The 25,145-nt window shown below is 42.0% G+C and overlaps 2 protein-coding genes across 9 annotated transcripts in view; one reads left to right on the forward strand and one right to left on the reverse strand.

Moving 5' to 3' along the window:
• The window catches only part of KMT2E (lysine methyltransferase 2E (inactive)), a 96,093-nt gene extending 87,184 nt beyond the window's left edge, over positions 1-8,909 (forward strand). For 3 of the 4 annotated variants that reach the window (XM_079785837.1, XM_079785838.1, XM_079785840.1), the window contains 10 exons: positions 695-949; positions 1,114-1,258; positions 1,784-2,034; positions 2,425-2,481; positions 2,627-3,190; positions 4,176-4,459; positions 5,307-5,395; positions 5,506-5,631; positions 5,795-5,892; positions 6,641-8,909. In XM_079785837.1, the coding sequence (XP_079641963.1) occupies positions 695-949; positions 1,114-1,258; positions 1,784-2,034; positions 2,425-2,481; positions 2,627-3,190; positions 4,176-4,459; positions 5,307-5,395; positions 5,506-5,631; positions 5,795-5,892; positions 6,641-8,149 (3,378 nt within the window). In that variant the 3' untranslated portion in view covers positions 8,150-8,909. The remainder of the gene's footprint in view (positions 1-694; positions 950-1,113; positions 1,259-1,783; positions 2,035-2,424; positions 2,482-2,626; positions 3,191-4,175; positions 4,460-5,306; positions 5,396-5,505; positions 5,632-5,794; positions 5,893-6,640) is intronic. The other variant, XM_079785839.1, reaches the window with a different exon arrangement.
• A 134-nt stretch (positions 8,910-9,043) lies between these two features.
• SRPK2 (SRSF protein kinase 2) overlaps positions 9,044-25,145 on the reverse strand; it is a 243,726-nt gene continuing 227,624 nt past the window's right edge. For 2 of the 5 annotated variants that reach the window (XM_079785845.1, XM_079785844.1), the window contains exons 12-17: positions 24,912-25,012; positions 24,699-24,806; positions 20,318-20,387; positions 19,620-19,712; positions 19,170-19,262; positions 9,044-13,393 (exon numbers count right to left, since the gene is read on the reverse strand). In XM_079785845.1, the coding sequence (XP_079641971.1) occupies positions 13,209-13,393; positions 19,170-19,262; positions 19,620-19,712; positions 20,318-20,387; positions 24,699-24,806; positions 24,912-25,012 (650 nt within the window). In that variant the 3' untranslated portion in view covers positions 9,044-13,208. The other 3 variants (XM_079785841.1, XM_079785842.1, XM_079785843.1) reach the window with 2 other exon arrangements.

Consider the following 25,145-nt stretch of genomic DNA (forward strand, 5'->3'; position numbering starts at 1 on the left):
CATCCCTGCTTATTAGTTACTAGAGGCCCGATGCACCAAATTCGTGCAAGGGGCTTGGCCCTCGCAGCCTCGGTGGCCTGCCTCAGCCCTAGCAGCCCCGACGATGACGGCTTCATCCGGAAGGTCTGTTCAGCTGTCCGGTCTAATTAGCATATTATGCTTTTATTGTTATTACTTGACTAAATGATTGCAGTGCTATAAATTTATTTAAAATCCTGGTCAAATGCCAAACATCTTAAATCAATAGTGATTGTCAATGCTGACAGCTTTTTTTTTTAAATGTACCTGCACTGGTCTCATCTGAAGATATTGAACAGCCAGGGTAGAAAAGCACTGCCCCAATCAGATTTTTCTAACAAAATAAACATTTTATACCTAGGACAGAAGCAGTAACCTGAATTTATTTAATGTTTGTGTTTATAAGATCGTCCTGAAGTCTCCTAGATTTTATTATTTTACAAAAGTTATTGTGTGTTTTTTACAAAGTATTATTGTGTAAAAAAATTAGACGTAAGACTAGTGATAACCAAGGAAATGTAGAATGACTTAATGATTTTTGGGGGGACATCATATATGTTTGAATTATTCAATTTATCATTTTAGGTAATACATCAATTACGAATTGGGTCTTAGAATGTTCTATAGGAGAATCTGTAATTGCATATATAGTGATCGAAATTTTTCTTTTCTCTAGCACTTGGTCAATGAATGGTTAAGTGAGAAGAATGAGAAGACAGGAAAACCTTCAGATAGCCTTTCAGAAAGGCCTCTGCGCATAACCACAGATCCTGAAGTGTTAGCTACACAACTAAATTCTTTGCCAGGTCTCACTTACAGCCCCCATGTGTACTCTACTCCTAAGCACTATATTAGATTCACTTCACCATTCCTTTCAGAAAAAAGGAGGAGAAAAGAACCTACTGAAAACATTTCTGGCTCATGCAAGAAGGTAAACTTTTTCTGGATATAAAAATCTAGGATGAGCCAAATGTCAATCTCATTGCTTACTACCATTCCTGGTAGTGAAATGCTTTTGGAATCAGCTCTACATTTATAGGCTACATAAACAGCGACAAACTGATTTCTGTTCATTTATTGTTTGATGTATTTCAGCGATGGTTGAAACAAGCTCTAGAAGAAGAAAACTCAACAATTTTACATAGATTTATTTTACCCTGTCAAGAAAGATCCAGAAGTCCACTAATCAATGGTGAAAATAAAAGTCCTCTACTATTAAATGAAAGCTGTTCCCTTCCAGGTATTTCTTTCAGTACTGTTTTAACGTGAAAAATATGGACAGATGTGTATAACTTTATATAACAAAGTAATATTCTACTTATTATGACATGCTTTACAAAAGAAGTACTTTGTTATATATAATTTCTCATTTCTGTCCTCCAACCTTTTAGATGAAGATAGACATGAAAACCTTAATTTGCAGTGCCACGTTGGTGCGAATGGTTGAATTTTTTGCTTTTGGGTTGGCTGCTCTTCAAACAGATTCAAAAGGGCTCTTACAATTCAGTTAAATTAACATATCTACTTCTAAGGTTTCTTCCAGAGCCCTAGGTCTGTAAGCCTTTTGGCAAGATAATGAATGCTAATAGTGAAATTAAGTTTGGTGGGGTGGGGTAGAATGGAGAGAGATTGCTTTATATTAGTAATATCTATAAAAACTCTGAAATTGTTTGGGGATTAAATTCATCATTAGTAGTAGTCGATGTTTCAAGCTTTGTATCAAATACCAGCAGTAAAATTTCTTATAAATTGTTTCACCCAACAGATTTAACGACACCACTAAAAAAACGAAGACTTTATCAGTTGCTAGATTCTGCTTACTCAGAAACCTCCACACCTACTCCTTCACCATATGCTACACCAACTCACATAGATATTACTTCTACGGACCCATCATTTGCCACTCCTCCACGAATAAAATCAGATGATGAAGCTTGTAGAAATGGTTATAAGCCCATATATTCACCAGTTACTCCAGTAACTCCTGGCACACCAGGAAATACCATGCACTTTGAGGTGAGAAATTTAAATGCAAAAAAACAACAACAACGAAAACCCTCATGGGGATGGCGTTACTTTAATAGCTTTTTCTTTTCCCCCCTTTAGTAACTGGTTTACTGAAATTAGAAGTTTTTAAGAAACTAAAAGAAAATTTGGAACATGCATTTATGTAAATTGGAACTTTTTATTTAAATGAGCATAACCTTCATTTTTATGAGTCATACTAAATGACTATATATCAGATTGACCTTAAAGCAAATGATCTTATATGAGAAATGGAAATAAAACAAAAAAGAGTTTAAAACCAAACTCTGTGTAATTAGTTTCTCATTTTAAGTTTTCATTTCTATAAATACCATGGATTTATATATTTTAATTTTCAATTCTAATTATTTTTTTATATAGAATATTTCTTCCCCAGAAAGTTCTCCAGAAATTAAGAGACGCACTTACAGTCAAGAGGTAAGGGATTATTCAGATATTCAAAAAGGTTATTTAAATTGGTGACTTTTTCCTAGTATCATTATTTTGCTTTAAGAATTACTAGTAGACTTAAAAATTAGTCTCAAGATGTGGTTGTGTAATTTTGTTTTTATTCTTTAAACAGGGATATGAAAGATCTTCAACCATGTTAACATTGGGGCCTTTTAGAAATTCTAATTTAACTGAACTGGGTCTGCAAGAAATAAAGACTATTGGTTATACAAGCCCTAGGAGTAGGAATGAAATCAACAGGCAGTGCCCTGGAGAAAAGGACTCTGCCGCAGACCTTCACCTGGGACTCGATGCTGTCGAGCAAACTGCCTTGCATAAAAGCATGGAAACACCTACACATGACAGGACTGATTCTAACAGCCAACTGGAATGTACTCACTCTGGACGGGGCACAATATATTCTTCCTGGGTAAAGAGTCCTGACAGAACAGGTGTTAACTTCTCAGTAAACTCTAACTTGAGGGACCTGACACCCTCTCATCAGTTGGAGGTTGGAGGAGGCTTCCGAATAAGTGAGTCAAAATGCCTGATGCAGGATGATACTAGAGGCATGTTTATGAAAACACCTGTGTTTTGCACTTCAGAAGATGGGCTTGTATCTGGTTTCGGACGGACTATTAATGACAATTTGATCGACGGAAGTTGCACACCCCAGAATCCACCACAAAAGAAAAAGGTTACAATTTTAAAGATTTATAGAACTTTTAATAGTGTTTTTTTCATACTCCTGAGGGTAATTAGTAGGTATAGTATGTATTATATGTAAGGCATTCATATAACTATTCAAGTTGAATATTTGATATGTACATTTTCAAACCTTTTGTAAATGCCAAGTTAATTAGAAAATGTTGACAGAGAAGTAAAACACTCTAGTCATAATAGAGAAAATTCTTATAAGAAGCATGGTTTCAGAGATTAAAACCTCGAGATGATTATTTTCACCAAAAGAGTAACTTTTAAAAATAACCACTTCCCAACCAAAAAAACAAAGTTGTATATTTGGTACTATCCTTATTTTATAAAGAATAGGTAGCCTTACATAGAAATGCCTCTTTCCTCAGTATTTGTATTTTGAAAAGTATTATATAAATAATAAATTATCTGATTTACCACCATTATTCATTTGGCATACATAGCAAGACAATTAGAATGCCTTATTTCAGAGGAATGGGAGAAACTACAACACTTACTATATTTGTTAATAGGCTTATTGCTTTATAAGTCAAAGAATTTTAGTGATGTGTGCTTTTAATTTTTATAACAGAATCCAGTTGGCAACTTTGTGGGAAGCAATGTAGTATAGTGGAAAGAGCACGGGCTTTCAAGTAAGACCTAGGTTCGAATCCCGGCTCCAACACTCACCAGCTGTGTGACCTTGAGTGAGTGAGTTACTCAATTTCCTCATCTGTAAAATGGGGATGTTAATATACCTATTTCATAGGGTTGTTGTGAGGATTAAATGAGATAATGTATGTAAATCATTAAATACAATGCCTAGTATATAGTAGGCATTTGGTAATTATTATTATTTGTTCAGAATCAAATTATTTTACATAATTTTCCTAATATAAATATAGTAATTCTCTTTAGAAAAAAAGAATAGATGGACTCTGACATATAAAACAAGAATAAAAGATTTGCTTTTCCTTACCTTTCTTAAGGTTTCTTTATTAGAATACCGTAAAAGACAACGTGAAGCGAGGAAAAGTGGCTCTAAAACAGAACACTTCCCACTGGTTAGTGTATCTCTTCATGCAAGTGGAAACTTGAGCAATAATGGTGATGGGTGTGGCAACAGGAGTGAAAACGGGGAGTCGGTAGAAAGCACTGCTGGCCTACCTTTACCAACACCAGCTACAGGTTATAATGCTTCTTCGGAAGAAACCAGCAATAACTGTCCTGTTAAGGAAGTTTCTGCCACCGAGAAGAATGAGCCAGTTCAATGGTAAGCCTGTTTAAAAACCTAATTATAGTAACTTTATAACTACAAGTAGTATACCTTATAATGAAAATAGTCTTTGTTATTTGTAAAGAATTGAAGTCTGCTATCCTGGTAAGAACAAGGTTTTGTTAATGAACTGTCTTCCTTTTTGTTGTTCTCCCAAGGCTAAGCGATAGAGGTTTGTGGACATAACTTTTGAAAGATCCTCTGTGCTAATGAGTTGTAAACCAGCTATATATTTGCCTGTGTTGTTAAAGGTCCATTGTGGTTACTCCTTGATAGTTTTCACATAAATATTCCTCTCCAAAGAACCTCTATCATAGCCAACATCCTCCAATTTCTTTACCAGTTACCTGGAAAGAATCATCAACTATTCAGTAGGATAAGCAGCTGGAAATAGGATGGGTCTTGGCAAAGGGCAGGCCACATTGACATTGCTCCTTGGTCCCCTTGCCCCAGAGAGCTTCCTGCTAACCTTACAATCTGGACACAAGGTAAATTGTAAAGGGTGTGTTTGGTACCTTTGGTAATCTGAAGTGACATTCTGAATGTTAATACACGACCCTCCAACTGCCCCCTCATTTTCACCAAGAAACTGCTTAAGACAAAGGAATGGAGTCCAATTGAGTATGTCAAAGAGATGAGGATAAAAATATTTGTTTTGAAAGCTGTCAGGAAAAGAAAGGAAAGAAAGAAAGAAAAAAAAAGCTGTTTCCAAAGCTTAATACCAAAGTGGTTTCCCAAAAGATCTAAGACTTGCTCTGAGAGGACATATTTGACCATTAAGGGACAAAGAAAAATCTGGCTAGCAGTAGCTTCTTTGAATTGATGATATGATTTTATTTGAAAGGACTGCCTCAACTTCAGTGGAGCAGGTGAGAGAAAGGAGTTACCAGAGAGCTTTACTTCTCAGTGATCACCGAAAAGATAAAGATATTGGTAAGTGAGCTTGTTCCTTTGCCAAAAAGTGGAGTCAGCTAATCACTCTGCACCCCTTGTTCTTTGCAGTTCTAATGTTCTCTTTGGGTCTGCTTCTGCTTCATCTCTAGGGGGAGAATCACCATGTGTCCCATGTTCACCGAGTCATGTTCCGTCTTCACCTCCATCTCATTCAAATCACATTCCCCAGTTGCAACCCAAGGGCCCAGTCCCTTCTTTCAGTGAACTTATGGAAGGTCAGTAAGCAGATGACCTATCATACCTTTTTAAATCAGAGAGAAAAGAGCCTTTATAAAAACTTGGTTTGAATAGTAGAATGCACATTACTTTGGAAGGTTAGTAAAAGGCAACATATATAGTGGAATTTTGCACTTACTATATGTTTCTTCTGCATTATAGATCCTGATCCTGAAAATCTAGAACCCATGACTACAAATGAATGTCCATCCCCAGATACTTCTCAAAATGCTTGTAAAAGCCCTTCAAAAATGAGCAAGGTAATAATGTTGACCTTCGAACATGGCCATTCAAAAAAGTGCATGGTGATGTGCACAGAGATTTTTCTGCTATATCAAATACGTTTTGATTTTTGTACAATTTTCCTGTCAAAATTTGACCAAACTGTCTAATGTGCTAAATGCACTACAGTAGCTTACATTTTCTCTAAGAGTTCCACCCCTATTCTGTTGGTATCTAGGGAATTCATAGATGTGATAATCTAACGTGGCAGTAACTTTGGAAACTAAAAATGAGGAATCTGAAATTGATTTCCTTTTTCTTTGGCCTTATTATTTAAGTAGTTTTGGATTATTTATATTTGAGCAATGTAAAAGGTGTTACAACCAGAATGGTTTTGGGGGAGCAACTTTATTTACCCAAACCTATTTATCATTAGGTTGGGTGTAGAAATTTCAATCATGGAATTGTAACTTGCTAAGTGTGATTAGAGTTCTTTCAGAATGGGGCTAAAAAACAGGTTTCATTGCTTAGGCCCTAAGCCTTAGGGGAAAAGCAGATTAAGTTTAAAGATCATTATTTCCTTAACTTGTCTTCAATAAAAATTAATTGAAGGGATTCAGTTTAAAATTGAGTCCTCAAACCAATGTTATTCCCTACCTCTTTTTTAAATAGCATTAGATATTTAAATAGCATTAAATACCAATATAGCAAGCCTATATATGTGTGTGTGTGTGTGTGTGTGTTTCTTATATTTATAGTTTATATGATTTCTTTTTCTTTTCATAGCCGAACTCACCAGTACCTATAATTCCTGTTCAACAACATGGGAAAATACTCACAAAACCAGATTCCCAGTGGGAGGCAACAGGTAGTGTGTCAGAAGCTGAGAATGGTGTTCACCTGAAAACAGAACTCCAACAAAAACAGCTATTAAATAACCCCCAAGCACTTTCAAAGAATCCTCCGCCTCAGCCACTTGGTCGTAACTCATCTGAGCAACTTTCACAAAAGCTGCCTCCTGCACCAGTGAAGTTACACTGTCCTCCATCACCTCACATAGAAAATCCTCCCAAGTCGTCGACGCCTCACACGCCTGTCCAGCATGGCTATCTTTCACCAAAGCCTCCTTCACAGCAGTTAGGGTCTCCCTACAGGCCTCACCACTCACAGTCACCTCAAGTTGGAACACCTCAGCGAGAACCTCAGAGAAACTTTTACCCAGCAGCACAGAACCTTCAGGCCAGTACTCAGCAAGCACCTCCTGGAGCGTTATTTACACAGACACCCTCAGGACAATCTTCGGCAACATACAGTCAGTTTAACCAACAAAGTCTGAACAGTGCGGCACCACCCCCTCCACCCCCTCCGCCTCCTTCTTCGTCTTATTATCAAAACCAGCAGCCCTCTGCAAACTTTCAGAATTATAATCAGCTTAAAGGTAGTCTTTCCCAGCAAACTGTGTTTACATCAGGACCAAATCAAGCACTTCCTGGCACCACAAGCCAGCAAACAGTTCCAGGACACCATGTTACTCCAGGGCATTTTTTGCCTTCTCAGAACCCTACTATTCATCATCCAACTTCTGCTACTGTCGTCCCACCCCCTCCTCCACCACCACCTGCTCCAGGACCACATCTTGTACAACAGCCAAGTTCCCATCAGCAACACTCTGTGGCACATGTAGTAGGACCTGTTCACGCTGTCACCCCTGGGTCACATATTCATGCTCAAACTGTTGGACACCATTTGCCACCACCCCCTCCACCTCCTGGTCCTGCCCCTCATCACCATCCACCGCCCCATCCTTCCACAGGACTCCAAGGTCTACAAGCACAACACCAGCATGTTGTAAATTCAGCACCCCCACCACCACCACCACCTCCTCCACCTTCCAGTGTTTTGGCTTCTGGGCATCACAACACATCAGCTCAAGCCTTACACCATCCACCTCATCAAGGACCTCCACTTTTTCCTTCAAGTGCTCATCCAGCTGTACCACCATATCCCTCACAAGCTACACATCACACCGCTCTGGGACCGGGAGCCCAACACCAGCCTTCTGGAACAGGGCCACATTGTCCATTACCAGTCGCAGGTCCTCATCTCCAGCCCCAAGGACCAAACAGTATTCCAACACCTGCTTCAGGGTTCTGTCCTCATCCTGGCTCTGTGGCTCTGCCACACGGGGTTCAAGGACCTCAGCAGGCATCTCCAGTGCCTGGACAGATTCCAATTCACAGAGCACAGGTGCCACCAACATTTCAGAACAATTACCATGGTTCAGGGTGGCATTAAAATGGACTCCCAAAACATTTTTTTAAATGTTCTGTAAGATAAACTGTATATTTCATATGTACCTGTTAAGGTACTTTTTAAAGCTTGTACATGAAACTTTGTATTAAAAAACAAACAAAAAAACACCAGTGCTCTTCATTGTATCGTTCCCATTTTTGCTTTTCAAAAATTCCTTTAAAAATGTGCTATTAAGCCAGTATTAGTTACCTTTGTTTTGTAAGTGGAACATTCCAGCTGTTTTTCTGGCAGAGTTAATGCTACATAATCTTTAAATTTTATTGTTGCAGTTAAATTCATTTAGTGAATGTTTTCTATATTATTTTATACATAGGCATTAAATACAGAGCTAAGCAATGGCACTACGAGGATTTTCTTTTTTTTTCCGTCAGCAGTTCTGTGAGTGCATCTTAGATATAAAAATGCAATACAGATTTTTATAGTTTGATGTGGACATGGCTCATTTTGTTTTATTGGTTATTTGCAAGCAAAATGTAATTTAATGTATAGATGATTTTTAATGTCTCCTGACAAACTGTAAATACTGCATTTCTTTTGCATATATAATTGCTTACAGCTTTTCTCATTTGATATATAGCATTGTACATATTACAAGTCTTTGCAAAACTGTGTGATCTTTGTGAAAGTAGTACAGTATATGGCCTTTAATTTCTTTTTTATTTTAAATATACTGTCACATTGAAGCACTGGTTGGGCATTTTAATTCATGTTAATAAATCACAATTATGTCAGTTTTACCAAATTGTCCTGTACGACTTCTGAGATTGGGGTCTGTTTAAGCAAGTGCTTTTACAAAGGTTTTATTTATTTTTATATAGTTAATAAGGAGCCTTCCATTTTCCTTAGCAACTACTACCTCAGGTGGACTGCAGCAAGCGTCAAGAAGCAGTGAGGGTTGTTCCTGTAATGCTTCTGCTGGTCAGTGTTCAGGAGCAGGAGCGACAGGAAACTAGGTTATGTAAATGCTCTGTACACTATATCTGACCTCACACAGACTGAACCCATACCGTTGCACAGATACCCTTATCCTATATAATAAAAGGCTAATATGCAAATCAACCAAACACCGAATGACCAGTCGCTATGACGTGCACTGACCACCAGGGGGCAGACGCTCAACACAAGAGCTGCCCCCCTGATGGTCAGTGCGCTCCCACAGAGGGAGCACTGCTCAGCCAGAAGCCGGGCTCACGGCTGGCGAGCGCCTCTACCCGCCTCCATGGCAGCGCTAAGGATGTCCGACTGATGGCTTAGGCCGGCTCCCCGAGGGGTCCCAGACTACAAGAGGGCGCAGGCCGGGGACTGAGGAACCCTCTCTCCCAGTGCACTAATGGCATGCACTAGGCCTCTAGTAGACTATAATTTACAACTGTTTCACAATATTGAGTATTTGCCTAAACACACAGGAACATCTAACTTGTACATTTTAAAAACAAGACTGAAATGTCCTGTTGATTAATCAGAATTGTTTGAAAAACCTTAATTTAACATTTACTGTCTTGTTTTGGAATTTTAGAAAATAGGAAATTAAAATTTTTGGGGGGTGTACAAAATTTAAAGGAAAAAGGCATTATTCTTAGTTCTCTCAAAGTGAACATTTTACTGCAGAAATATAAAATGCTAGTTATTTTGGAAAAATAAAAAATGCTTCTTCTTTTGTTCTCTACCTTTCAGGAGATTAATTAAGTACAACCAATAGTAATGACACTATTTGTCAACACTTCTTTCCTCATCCAATTACTTGACATAATTTGGCACAGTATACAAATTCTGTGCATTGAAGAAAAACATGAACAGACTAAAATGACTAAGATTTGTCAATACTGTAAGTCATGTTATACACTTTTAATTTCCATTTCCTTTTGAAAATAGCTAATGATAGTACATTAACACAGCTGTGTTTAGAGATCAATCCTAACCAGCTTCAAGCTTTAGGAGAACTTGGGTCAACTTTACCACCCTTGCCTTTATCGAACAAAATTCTACTTTACCAAAAGAAACACTTGTCCAAGAAGAAATGGCTTCACATTATCCAACCAGACAGTTTCAAACACTAGAACAAAGTTAAACTAAGCATAGTGAAACAGCTTCATCTCTTTAAAGGATTTTTAATTCCTCATGGATTGCCTACTCAATAAATAATGTATATAGAACTTTTTCTGTTAACTGCAGAATCTTATATAATTATTTGATTTGATAATGAAGGATGCATACAGTCTCAAAATACTTTACCAAAATTTCATTAAAGTTAAAAAAATTAATGGAAGAAAAAGATGAAATTTAGGAATTAATTTCAACTGTAGATATAAACTGAAGCTCTCTACCCCAGCAGAAACCAGTAGTTATGTTAACTAGATACAGATGATCCAGGTAAAGGAAGAAGCAAGTTAGTAAATCAGTTTTCACCTTTAAAAATGTATGCTTTTTTGAAGCTCTTATATTGACCTTTTCTCTGCCTTTGGGAAGTTCTAATTTCCAGACAGCCAGCTTCTGAATCTGCTATAATCCACTGCTTGTCATTTTTCCATGAAGACTTTATATGGACTAGAGGGAAAGATAGAACATTCAACTAAAATCACTGGCTATAGTGTTTTGCATTACCGGCAGTTCTTTAGCTTATATGCATTATCATTAAGTCACCAAGAATCTGCTAAAAACCACGCTATACCTAAAACAAATGTATATTCTTTATAGAGCAATTGTTTCATTTTTTAAAAATCTTCACTAGAAGATGTGTTTCCACTGATTTCAGAGAGAGAGGGGAAGGGAGGGAGAGAGAGAAACATTGATGCGAGAGGGAAACATCCATCTGTTACTTCCTGTATGTGCCCTGACTGGGGATCAAACCCACACCTAGGTATGTGCCCTGACCAGGAATCAAACCTGCAACCTTTTGGTGTACAGGACAACGCTCCAACCAACTGAGCCACCTGGCCAGGGCAAGAATAATTGTTTTTTACATTGTAAACTAGGTGGACTATTTTATCATGAGGGACAGATCCTTCCAAAATTCATAAACTAGTTAATTTTCTAACAGCCAAAACTGCATTAGATAAATTTCATTCAAGTGTGCTATAGCCCTGATAAAAATTATGGTTCCTATGGTAATGTTGGATAGCATCGCTGGTCTACAGCCACCATGTCATAGAACCTATCTGATAACCTATAGCCTCATTAGAAAAACGTACAAGCACATTTCATAAATGAACAGGATGTTCCACCTCACAGTAATAGGTGACATAATGCTCACTCCAAAGAGGATTATATGTATTTTTCCCTCACAGTGAACACTGTTGAAAAAGAGAATTTGTAATACTCAAAGTATAAGTAATGTTTTTCATTAAACATAAATGAAAAGGGATCATTGAGATCCTAGGTATTAAATCCATACTGCAGCATCTTCTCTAAATCCATATTCTGTACCCTTACAAAACAATGAGTGACTTCCTTGTATAAAACCTTAATTCATGTTATAGAACTACATTAGGAATGTTGATATTTACTTTAGTTTTGGGTACACTACACTAAAAGGATGGCAAATGTTTGTTCATTCTGTGGATTCAAATATAGGCCAATGACCAAGGCGTTGTCTGGGGGGAAAAAAAAACCCAAAAACACTTTAATTTTTAAAACAACTGCAAGCACCTCAAACAATGGATTATTGTTACAACACTTGTTCTCTTTTCACAATCTAGTTATTGCAAAGGCATATGGATAAATGTTAATAGACAAAGTCAAGAAAAAGGAGGCACCTTAAATGTAAAATTAAAAAAAAAAAAAACTGGCATTCAATCCACTGACTTCTAAAAGAGGCTAAATAGACCTCATATATTACATCCTAAAATTGTATTGCCTACTATGGTTTGTGTCCCGGATTCTACAATTTTAAGGAAATGATAAACAAAACTGTGTGCAACCTGCAAAGGGAAAATCATTTTCTCAACTTCAATGCACAAAAAGACAATAAAACTAGTAAAACTTGTAGTCACACATAAAAGTGCCTACAGAATGAACGTGATCACTGTTACCTCTGAGTTGTTCATATTCTGCCCATTACACTGCAAATTGCATATACCATACCTTGGTTCTAGACAAACACGAGCAAAATTTTCCAAAAATATATATTTTTCATTTCACACACTGAACATGTTTCTCTTGTCCAGTTTAATCTACGTAGACTTTAACTTACAGTGTTTGGAGGAGGCAACACCACATGGTACCAGGCCATCACATTTTAAAAGGGTAATTGCTGCTTTTTTCTTAAAAGTACTTTTAAAATATGCAAAAATAGGAAAAGGAATGCTAAACTATAAAACGTACTTTAGAATGGGAAGTATGTTTTTTTCTCTCTTTAGGTGCCATATAGGCAATGACATAACCCAGAGCCACTCTGTTTAAAATCCACAGAAAAAGGACTGTTATGGAATGAAGTTTGTACAACTCCCTGGAGCTAAGTCCACTACATGCAACTTAGGCTACAAAGCACTCAAGACCTGGTAACTTTTCTGAAATTGGAGTTCCCATCCTATATTTAATGGAAATTAACATTTACAGGGTGCATTTACATACACTATAATACAGGAATGACGTCCCTTTGCCAGAAGATAAAATTGTACATTTCCTTGCTATTTCTTGGTTCCAACTTGATAATTTCTTAAGATTGTAAATTATATAGTATTCAGCTAAAATATTTCTTCATAAATAGTTACAAAACCTGCCAAAACACAAGGGGGAAAGTATTTTTCTTTCAAAAAACAAACTGACATTTGAATGTCACACAAGAAACAATGCTTAGAGACGTGGTATTGTTTCCAGAAGAAAGTGGGTCAGTAAGCTACTAAGCTGAAGATAAAAGACTACCCTTCCCCAGGATCACAGTGCACAAAAGCAAAATGTCAAACAACAGTACCTCAAAGCAAAATAAAGGTCTGAGGATGAAGCCAGCTCACTTGTAATCCTGTTAAAAGAATGAGAGTCACCGTTTAGGTCCAATGTACTGGAAAACATTTGCTAGCTCAGAATGCTATATTTGTAGAATCTGCTAAGAATTCAGCCAAGGATGCCGAAGGCATTCGCCAGCTGAGGCTCGTTTTTCTGGAACCATTTCTAACATCGGAATCAGGAAATCTGTAAACTGTGCAGCATCTTCATGGGGCCACCCATACTTTTCCACAAGTACATCAAAGAGGCTCCAGGGCTTCAGCTTGGTGATGTGCCGCAGTTCTCCTGCAGGGGAAACCGGACATGTCAGGAAAGCTCCAAGTGTGCATTTCCTACTGTTGGTCTAGGCGGGCTCTTTCCAATGAAGCAGACACCTACCTGCTTAACACTATGCAACAACGAAGAGGCCAGCTTTTCTCCTCAAGAATAATCATTACATGTACATGAGCGTGTCATCTACAAGTAAGCTTGGCCAATGTAAATAGGCATTAATTTAACAGGGACTAGTTCGTTCACATGATTCTAGGTTTCTTTAAATGAGGAGGGCCTGGTGAGTGTGCCCAAGAGGTTTCCATTTGCAAAACTGATGGAGGTACTCCCACTCCCATTTGGTATTTTTTGCAACTTGCAAATTTGCTTAGAAAAAGCTTTAAGATATATACTATTTAAACTCCATGGGCCACTATATCGCATGTTACCACGCAAAAGAAAAAGGCATCTTTCTCTTTAGAACAGTGCTATTCAAGAGAACGTCCTGTGATGGTAGCGAGGAACTTCATCTGCACTCCAGTGGACAGCTGCAGGCTGGCTGTGGCTTCTGAGCACTTGAAATGTGGTCATGTGGCTAAGGAACTTCAGCTTTAATGTGTTTAAATGTAAGTAGCTTGTGGCTACTCTACGAGGCAGCACAGCTCTAGATGCCAACATGTATCAAATACCATTCCTTTCTACACACTTGTTGTAAAATCTAAGATATCAGGGCATCCATTTATAAACCTTGAAGTTATTCTTTTCAAACTGTGCTGGCTGCAGTATAACTCAAGCAGCCCCGTGGACATAACAGAATGACTAATAAGCTAGTAAATGGGCAGTAACTGTAAACGCCTTTTTCATAATAGGAGAAAAAGTTATCTTTAAGCCAAACTGCCCTAGGAAAACTTTCATTATGATTAACTCGTTTTCTCTACCTGTTAGAAATCTTCACAGATAGCCACCCCTGCCCGTAGAGAGGCCTCCATGGGCGCCTGTCCAAGCACACAGACAAGCTAAACTCCACCCCACACCCTCTCGGGCCCACAGCAAGCCAGAGTCCTGAGGGCACCCTATGGGCACACCTCATGCCAGGGCCAATTTCTCCCCTTTCACAGTTTAACCAACGCAGTGAATTTTATCAATGATATGCATTAACAGACATCCAGTTTTGTGCTTACAGAGGCCTTAGAAGGCTTTGTCTGTTTCACCCACTTATTCAACTCCATTTAGAAACACTCTTCCTCTTTCTTTAATAATAAAGAAAATAAAAGAACATTTCAAAAAATTATAAACACAGCCCTAACTGGTTTGGCTCAGAGGATGGAGCATCAGCCTGTGGACTGAAGGGTCCCAGGTTCGATTCCGGTCAAGGGCATGTACACCTTGGTTGTGGGCACATCCCCAGTAGGGGATGTGCAGGAGGCAGCTGATCGTTGTTTCTCTCTCATCAATGTTTCTAACTCTCTATAACTCTCCTTTCCTCGCTGTAAAAAAAAAAAAATCAATAAACTATATTTTTAAAAAATTATAAACACAGAAGTGACTGTAATCCCACCACAGGGACCTTTTCTTCGAGTCTATACTCTTTCAATGTACATTGTTATGAGCTGCTATGTCTACAGAGTTGTAATCATGATTGCGCACAGAATTCTGAATAAAAACATCTAGCACAGCCAGCATGGCTCAGTGGCTGAGCGTCGACCTATGAACCAGGAGGTGACAGTTCGATTCCCAGTGGGGGCACATGCCTGGGTTGCAGGCTCGATCCCCAGTGGGGGGCATGCAGGAGGTAGCCGATCAATGATTTGCTCTTATCACTGATGTTTCTCTCTCTCTCCCTCTCCCTTTCTCTTTCAAATCCATAAAAATATATTTTTTAAAAAATCTGTTCTTACAGCTTCTGGCTCTCTCGTGAGGACTGGGGATGGAGTGGAGCTTCCAGTCTGCAGGGCAGGTCTATTGATACAGGGGAAGTGGGCCTGCCACCCTCATACAAAGTCTGAGCAATCATGAATGTTCATCTCCTTTAAACCAAAATTCCAGTTTTAGGGACCAGCCTAAGAAAATAAACCCTGGCACACACACCTCCCAAATATGCATACTGCAAAAGTATATATACTTGCAATATTTCAAATGCTCAGTAATAGGAGAATAGTGCTTAAAAACAACAACCTTGGTATACCTACTTGATGAGTATTATTTAATACTACTTAATAACATGGAATTATATGGTAAAATGTTTGGTAGTAAAAGAATGAACGTGAAAACTAAGTTCTGCACGTTGATCACAAGAGTGATCTTCAAAGTGCCCATAAGGATATAAAACATGTGCCCCCCATACCAGCATTGTAATAAGATTGTGTGTGTGTTTTTTCTGTATTTTCCATAATGCAGCTCTATTGATTCTATAGTGACTGCTGATCTCATCCAAGCAAGGGGAGAAAGCTCACACATAACAGGCTAAGACAAGCTCTCTGGTAACGGGGGGACGGACTCTATTTACACTCATCTATTCTGACTTAGAAGAAATACTTTCCAGGTTTGGAATGAATGAAACTACCCAGAGGCACTGTCTGCCCAGAACAACCGAGACATGTAGTCCCGAGGATCCTAGTTTTTACAGGAACAAAAATCCATCAAGAGGCATGAAAGTATGTACACTCTTTAGGGAAAATATGGATTACCCCAAAGATGACTTAAAGTCTGCATAACAGTGATGAAAACAATTCAGTGCTTAAAGGCTGTGAAAACTATTCAGACCTAACTAGTACCACAAACTGATAAAAATATTCCCAAACAGCCTAAAATATCTAACATACGACCAGGTAAATCGCACATAAAAAATTGTATGTGCAAATATGCTGCCTATAGCAGGAAAACATGCAGAATAATCCTAAACACCAGTAGGCACTGAAGACAGAATAATGTTGCAATATAACAGAATACTGAATTGCCTCTAAAAAGAATATGTAGATAGGTGGGAAAAAATACATGATGCCAAAAAACTACAATAACAAAAACATGAAATAAACTCGCCCATGCCCTATGATTACATGTACACATTCTTACATTTAACTCAATGATAAGAAATGCTGTCTTATAACCAGCTGACAAAGGTTAAAAACAGACCCTCAGCTCCCAAACGTGGAGATCTACCCCTGGCAGAAATGGTAAGTACAGGCTCATCGGAGGAGTCAGGCCTCCAGTCCCCGTACAGCTCCAGCCCTGCAAATAACACACAAGAAACAGCACCTGCACCGCCACCACTTACTATAAAAATAAAATACGTAAGTGGCTCCCACATAAGTTATAGAATTTTTTTGCCTTGACAATTTTTTCTCTTAGGAAAATATACCAAGGTATGTTTTGCTGAAACAAATTTTGCCAGTAGGCACTTAATGACACTTCATGGTGATGGTCTTCATTTTTTAAGCCTTTCTCCCTTCAAGCCTATCATCATCAGCTCTCACACATATGTGTGCAAACAGGAGAGCAGCGAGGCTACTTACTAGAGGGGCGCCCTGCCACCGGCTGCCTCAGCAGCCCAGGGCAGTCACCTGACAGAGCCACAGAGAGCCGCGGAAAGGCCTGTGGGAGGGCTCCTCCGGAGTGAAGGCTTTGGGACTGGGACTGTGTCCGACAGTCCCAGATTATCAGGTTACTTTTTAGGAAAAAAAAGTGAAGTACTTCCATTATGTCTCTTAAATATTAAGTGATTTGTGAAGGGAAATATGTTATTCTGTCCATAAAATTATAATATTCCAGAATTATGAGTTTTTACACCACATATGGGGACTATGAAGGCAAATCCTGGGACAAGCATGAGTTTTTACACCAAGAATGCTAAATGCATTTCAACTCTGCAGGTCACCTTTAAACAAGCACCTCAAAAAGAACCGCATATGCAAGCCAAGCCCTAAAGCACATGCCATGACAATGGAGAACTTTACACTTGTCTGTGCACAGGCAGGAATGGGCACAGACCAGGAGCATCCCAGGTGCCGGGGTGCTGATGCAAAGGCCAACCTGAAAGCCAGCTTCCAGCATTGAAGGGCCCTTGAACAGGGAGGGAGCTCTGAGCTGAAACCCACCACCATCCGACATCAGTTCACTAGGCAGCCCTCCTCAGCCTGCCTTCTGAAGGCAGCCCACAAGGTGAGGAGAGGGTGCAGGCCCGCAGCAGCTGCTGGGCTGGTCTTCAGCAAGTGTGGTGCCTGGCGCCTCAGGGCAGCACCACCCAGAGCACAGGTGGCCTCAGGCTGCTCAGAGGCCTGGCTGTGAGCCTGCGGGTGGACAGGGGAACTTTCTCTCTCATTCTTGTGGCCCAGACTTGAAGACCAGAGTCTCAGAACCAAAATGAATACCGGTTGTCTGATAAATCATTTTCCCTGACAATTCTTTTTCCTGTGGTAAGCCTTAAAAAGGTAGTAAAAAAATAACTGCATCTAGTTTCACATATCACAGGTTGCCCACTGGGTGATCCCAGAAAAGCTCCGTTGTGGTCAATGTGCTCCAGGAAGTGGAGCAGATGAACATCTTCCCATGGTTAGTTCTCAGTTCTCCTGTATATTTAACAGGGAAATAAAACCTACAGGACAAAACAGGGATGGTGAGCTGAACATCACCCAAGTGTATAATAAAGGATAACTACTCTAGCCTAGCTGGTTTGGCTCAGTGGATAGAGGGTCAGCCTGCGGACTGAAGGGTCCCGGGTTCAATTCCAGTCAAGGACATGTACCTTGGTTGCAGGCTCGATCCCCGATCCCCGGCCCTAATCAGGGCGCTTGCGGGAGGCAACCAATCAATGTACCTCTCTCACATCAATGTTTCTCCCTCTGTCTCTCCCTTCCCATCCACTCTTTCTAAAAAACAATGGGAAAATATCCTTGGGTGAGAATTAACAACAAAAAATAGGGGTAACTACTCTACAAGAATTCCTTTATCTCATAGGAAAATAAAATGTCAAATTGGTGCAACAAGTCAGGTTAGGGCAGGGGACAGAGAGTATCTGGGATTTTCAGGAATTTCTTTAACTCCATGTTCTGGTCACATCAATTTTAAAGGTTCTAACAACAATAAAAAAATTAAGCTGAAAAATCATGAATTAAGAGGACTAACTATACTCACACAAAAGACTAAAGCACTGGGAAGGGGCTCTTTAAAAATAATTCCCTGGGATTTTTGAAAATTGATCACTAATAAGGGGACTGACTATACAGGGCAAAGAAACAGCTGTTCAAGGCCATGCCAAGGAAGGATCAATAAGAACAATAATATTAAAGTAAAATCACTTATAATACAGGTGTGAGGTCCTACAATGGGAGAACAGGAGCGGATTTGCAGGAATTGAGCTCAATGGATATCACAGGCCTGTACCCACTGCAGACACACCTCAGACAGATCAAAGCGGACAGCAGTGGGGGTCACTAAGGCAAGGCTCTGGGCCGCCGCTGCTCCAGTGCAGGAACGCTCCAGCTCCATGCACAGCACGGAAAACGTAAAGGTAAGTTTAGCTGGTTTCTAACGTTTACTTAACTCCTCTTATAAATACTTTAATACACAGATTGGTACTCAGAGCAGGAGAGAAGAGGTGTGAAGGAGATAAAAGATTTTAGGAAGGTTGTCTCTTACAAAATTCTTACTCCACAGGATCAGATGGTTCACTCAGGTTTATTTCTTGGGAGCTTTCTTCAGTAGAATTCCCCAGCTGTGAAAGTCCAGGTTTTTCTCCAATGCCCAAATGCAAAAGCATAATTTCTCCTTTTGGGAGAGGATTATGCTGAAATTAGTGTTGCATAAGTACCGTTACCTTTTCTGGTGAAAAACTCCTTGGAGTATTTCCCCAACATAGCGAATTGTCGAGGGATTTTCCCCAGCAGTTCAATGATCAATGCTATGTGATCTGCATTGGGAAACATTACCAGCAAAACAGAAACACACGACAGTTTAATCAGCACACTGCATGCAGACGTGACCACCACCCGCAGACAGAAACCGAGCACCTGAGCAGCAAAAGCACTGGCTCCGCCGTGCGGCTGGTGCAGGCACCGGGCCCAGGACCCTCGGAGGAGCTGACGCACAGGTGGTGCAGCACTGGCCCACGTGCAGTTTTCCTCTCAGCTCTTAAACCGGCACCGAATTCTGCCGGCTGCTTTATAAATTTAGGAGAAATGCCTGAGTCACCATGAATGCTGAAACCAGTAGCTGCTATTCCGTTTCTGTCTGCATCGTGGCACTTTTCAAAAAGAAGAGGTACTACCTCTGCGATTGAAGAATTCCCGAGAGTATTTTCCAGACAGAGCAAAGTGCCTTGGGATACTGCCCAGCAGCTCTATGATGTGGGCTATGTGGTCTACAAAGGAGAGAAAAAAGGGTATGGGAATGGGCGGGGCAAAGGGAAGGAGGGGGTAAAAGAGGGAGAAACTGAAATTAGTAAAAACTCAGAAATAGATTCAAATCAACAATGTTTGCAGCACACCCATGCAGAGGCCTCTGGGACTGGCAGGCCTCAGGCACCATCTGGAGCATTAACGGTGATGGATACCAGCACATCCCAGGCCACCCAGCATCGCAAGCAACTCAGCATAGAGATGGCCCGGTTCACAGATGGGGTTCAAGCACAAATTCCCTGGGTTTCAGCTCAGCTCCCAAACAGGAGAGGAAAACAAGCAGCGGATCAGTGGGCAAAAGGAACTCAGAGGCCCGGGCTCTGTACAGCCTGTCCTCCCCGGCGGCTGGGCCGGGGCCTGTGGGCAGCAGGAGGGAGGGCTCTCCAGGAGGCTCTGCCCATTCCCCGTCACTGAAGGGGCTTCAAGATTAAAAAAAAAAATCATCTGAACTTGGTGTTCAAAAACCAATACATAGCTCTATTTCAGAACAAGATGTAACACTCTCCAGAACTTCAGGACCCTCAGGCAGGAGCCCCACACTGAGGTACGGGCAGGCAGCAATACTCACCTTCGTCTCTGGAATAGTCCTCTCCAGAATGCGGCTCAAACAAATAATCTCCCGTCGCCAGCTCAAATGCCTAGAACACAACAGATGACAGACTAAGCACTTCAGAGACTGGCCCCAAGTTTCCCTCCTTGTACAAGAGACCTACATTTTATAAGGATCTCAATCAAACCAAAAAGCCTCCTAAAAGGCCTCAACACCACATTTTTTCTCCCTTCCAAAAAGTTCAAAAAAGCTCCAGAAGTAATCTTGCATCTCCTTTGCTGGAAGACCGAAGGGCTGTGCGCTGACCTTATTCTGCTGGAAGCAGACAGACATGCCCTTGCAACTACAAGCTGTGCGGAGGGCTGGCCAGAACACTGTGCTCGGCCTCTAGTGGGAGGAGGAGGACTCGATCCAGGCTGAGGGGTCTCTCTGCCTCCAGGGCCTGCCCTCAACCAGCAGGCTAACCTGGCCCCTGGATGCTGCCACTCTCCTGAAGCAAAGACCTTCATGTCTTAGTAACTAAGGGGGCTATTTTCAACATCTCCTCATCATGTCATTCATTTCTGACTCAACCAAAGGAACACCTAGAACCTAAGAAGTCCCTCTACCCTGTGCCTGGGGCTGGGAGGAACCTAATCCTTGTGCAGCCCTCCGAGGAGGGCAAGGAGAGCGGGCTGCCTGGGTGGCCACTGTGTGTCCCTAGCACACCTGTGTGGAGGAGGCCACCTGTTCCCATTTCCACCAGGTTCGTGCACACACACACACACACACACACACACACACAATCTCAGGACTATGAGTTTAATAATGTGGTAATAATATATAAAGACAGCAACTACTATTGCTCTGCTGATCAAATACCCATGTTTTAAAAACAAAACAGGATAAGCTAAATCCCATTTTTGTTTTTTTCCATACTAACTTCTACTCTGTGTTAGCTTGTGCTGTTCTGAAAGGCGCTGTGGATCTGACTGTGGCACAACTCCCACCCGTCTCAAGGCACTGCCCTCCCCACTCCCCCCTCAATGAGCTGCCACTGCACTGACCCATCTTCTGGGATGCCCACACCCTGGGGAAGGCGCCCTGGGGAAGACCTGTCAGCCTGCGGCTGGGGCATCTCTCCCGGCACTCAAAACAAACCACAGTTTGGCACACTCAGCCCGGGACTGCTAGTTCATGAACTTGGGGTCCCTGCCTGAACGAGCTCTGGGTCTGAGCAGGACCTGGAGTGCGTGCTGCCCCAGCGCTGCAGTGCCCGCGGACAGGGCTTCTCCTCTCCAGCCAGTAAACAACCAATCCCAGGTCAGGGCACAAAACCTCACCTTTGGCCTCAAGTCCCAAGAGGAACAACTGGATTTCACACTGAATGGCCTTACTCGGGGGAAGACTAGGACACAATCAACTCAATACTGTACAAGCCCAGAGGGAACGGTGGAGCCCTCACAGGAAAGACCCACGAGCCTGCAGATGGGAGCTCCAAGGAGAGTGCCAGCTGCTCATGGCCCTCCCTTCGGTCCTCACTTTTCTAATTAACTTTCAAAAACAGTTCAACCTAGCTGTATGCACTGCGTGCAGCCTAACACTAAGGTATATCCGCTGAGTGTTCTTTGAAAGATGACTGCTTGATAGTACCCACATATTTCCAAGGAAATCCTTAAGTCAAAGAAGCCTATCGATGAAATGGTTCACAAGAGAAAAGGAAGAGGGGTTCCTCATGTTATCTGGTCCTGGTTCTCTGGAGAGTGATGAGATTTTAACAAACAGGACACAACAGGGCAAATACATACGACCAAGAAAACATTGACGTCTGGACTTTGCGACTTCCTTACCTGCCGGCTATGAAACCATGAGGCTTCTGCCTTCCACTCATTAAGTTACTCCCACTACAACCTTCATACTTATTTATTTTCAATCACTGGGAACTTGGGATTCTTCCTCTGTACTTGGCCTGATGCCTCAGAGGGCCTCCCTTGGACCAACCTCTGTTCTCAGATTCTGGGGAGATCTCTTTCCTGAAACGCCCTCTCATGCCGAAGTGCCCCATTCTGAACAGGTAAGGACACCTGAGTTCTGCCACGTGACCAGTGCTAAAGAAGTCTGGTGAAACCTGTTGGACGGGCTTTTCCTGTCTCTAGAGCACAGACTCAGACTCCCCATGGAGTCCACAGAAAGCTACCTATTCAGGGGCTCCGACCAGAGCAGAGCCACGCCTCGACCCGTACAGTGCGACAGGTCCATCACTTACGCCTGATCTACCCCAGCTGCTGGGCCTCACCGTGCTGTCCTTTCCTGAGGGCTCACGAGCAGGATGGCGCGGCCACGTGCAGGAGCGCCATCCCCACGGCAGTCTCCGTAGGGCTTGGTGCCACTAACACCCAGAGGACTCTGGGCTTCTCCTCCTCTGGGGCTTCACTGCGGCTGGGAATTATGAATGTAATACTCTGTTATGTTTTTAAACTTTGCTAACAGGGTAGGGATGTGGAAACAGTGCCTCATCTTTACCAGGTTCTCTACTTAGAACAAAAGGGAGCTCTCAGTCACAACCTTCGGGGACAAGGGGTAGGGTGGGGAATGAAGACGGCACCTCCCAGAAAAATCACCCTGTTGGCACAATTTTTAAGCCCTCCTAAGTGGCCCTAGAAGCACTGAGGGAGTGTATTTTAATTTATTACATTAATAGAGAGAGCTGCTGGAAGGAGACGAGTGAATGCTCTTCCCCAGGAGAGGCTAAGGTTGAGGCCACTGTTTGCAGCAGTGGACGGACCAATTCTTCTCTAATGGAGGGAAGACAGATACCCTGGCATGGCCTGTACTGCCTGCTCCACCATTATTCAACTATATCTGTGATCCTGTCCTATTTTTCTTGTTATATCACCAACCTTTAACATCCAAAATTAGAAGCACAGGATATCAGAGTTGAAAAAGTTCTCGGAGTCTATTGAGGGCGACCCTGATGTGGCCCCTTCTGTGCTGCTGGGACAAGCAAGGCCTGACATCTTCCCCCGCAGCTCCCACTGTTCAAAGCCTCCCTCTCCTGCCCCAGCTCCCCACAACTCCCCCCACCCCCGTGCCCCCACCTGCCCTCCGGAGCCACACAGAGCATCTAATTCCTCTCCCCAGCAGGCTCGAGCTTCAAAGGAACCACCACATTTCCACCAACTCTTTTAACCATTCTTTTCCATACCCAGTCACAGCAATGCTTTAGTTTTTGATACTTACTGAGAAACTCAATTTTCAGAATTATCTGGAATTATCCATCAGAGCCACGTGGGAATAGAAAGGCACAGTTTCAGTTCTGTTTGCCATATCTGTTGCCTCAGATCATGCTAATCTGAAACATCTACTTTTTTTCATATCGTTTTAGTGCTATTAACAATGCTTTTGCTGCAGCATCAAGGACAAATAATCCAAAAACTCAACTGTTACATTCACCTTTGAATAACAGTAAATTTAATTATTCAGCATTTTTTCAATGAGACAAGTGCCTAGCTTTGCACACATGCCCTTGCATTTCAATGTCAGAGGAGAATTTGGGGGGGTGGGGGGGGGCGCAGATATGAAATAAGGAAAGCATGAACCACCACTCTAATCAACACACACACTCCGTTTCCTACACAGGACTACCAGGTACAACCACGAGGAGGAAGGTGCGGACCTGTCCAGGAGAGAGAAACCGAAACCGGCTTATGGATGACGCACGTTCACCAGTTCACACGTAAGGAACAAGAAGGATGGAGCCTGGGGAGAGCTCAGACACCACTCAACTCCTGATGCACAAAAGCGGCCGTGGAAAAGGACAGGACACGGGGGGTAAGAGGAGACTCCTGAGGCCCGAGGAAAACACCACCGTGTCCTCCCCGGAAGACCCGGTCCCAGGAGCCTGCACAGCTACTGCTGTCTCCGAAGCAGCTGGACAGCCCAGAACAAGAAGCCAGGACATTCTCTAGATCTGACTTTACAGAAAAAGAGAGACAAACACTGGTGGATGGGTGACCTTCCTCTCCAGTAAGGTCTGCCAGGGGCCTCCACGCTCAGACAATCATCCCCTGGGCCACAGTGTGAGTGAAGCATGAAGCTGCAGACAACCTGCAAGCTCTCAGCCGCCAGAGGAATTAGCTGAAGTCACTGCCACCACAGAGGAGGGTCTGGTTCTCTGGGGTGGCTGCCCAGGGTCTTGAGAGGACACACCTCTCTCACAAGACAGACCCAACCCAGACGGAGCCCAGGACGTGCCCGAGAAGAGTTCTTCCAATTCTTACGACACTTAAGGCAGCAACCTCCCCCTCCCCCGCCCACAGTGGACAACCTCCTGCGGACGGCAGCACCAGCGAGACCCTGCCCATCACGGGCACCCAGGTGGTAAGCCTCTACAGGAAGCAAGTGGCCACGCCGTTCTTACCATACACGCCGTGCTCCAAATGTCAGCAGGTGTGCTGTACCCTGCTCCTATCAACACCTCTATGGATCTGTACTGCCGTGTCTGGATGTCCTCGGTGAAGTGTTTATGCTGAAAGGAACAGACTGCATTAGCAGGGAGGACACATTAAGAAGAAAACAGCATGTCTTCTACATGACCATGACCAAAATGTTTTAGAAAGAAAGTTCTACTTACCACCCAACAAGCATTTCCCAGATCAGCAATTTTAACTCTAATCTTATCGGCGTTCCGTGGGTCCAGGGGATTCACCAGTAAGTCCGCTGCCCGGGTTTTGGCTGGCATGAGCAAACAGCAGGACAGTTAGTGCGGGGAGTGGTTGGCAGTGTGCACACACGTCTGCTGGGCACAGAGCCTCTTTTTCCAGAAAAGTGATAGGATGGTCACTTGGGCCTGGAACCCTGTAAGCTG

The sequence above is a fragment of the Cnephaeus nilssonii genome (assembly GCF_951640355.1).
Source record: "Cnephaeus nilssonii genome assembly, chromosome: 12".
In the NCBI taxonomy this organism is placed as follows: domain Eukaryota; kingdom Metazoa; phylum Chordata; class Mammalia; order Chiroptera; family Vespertilionidae; genus Cnephaeus; species Cnephaeus nilssonii.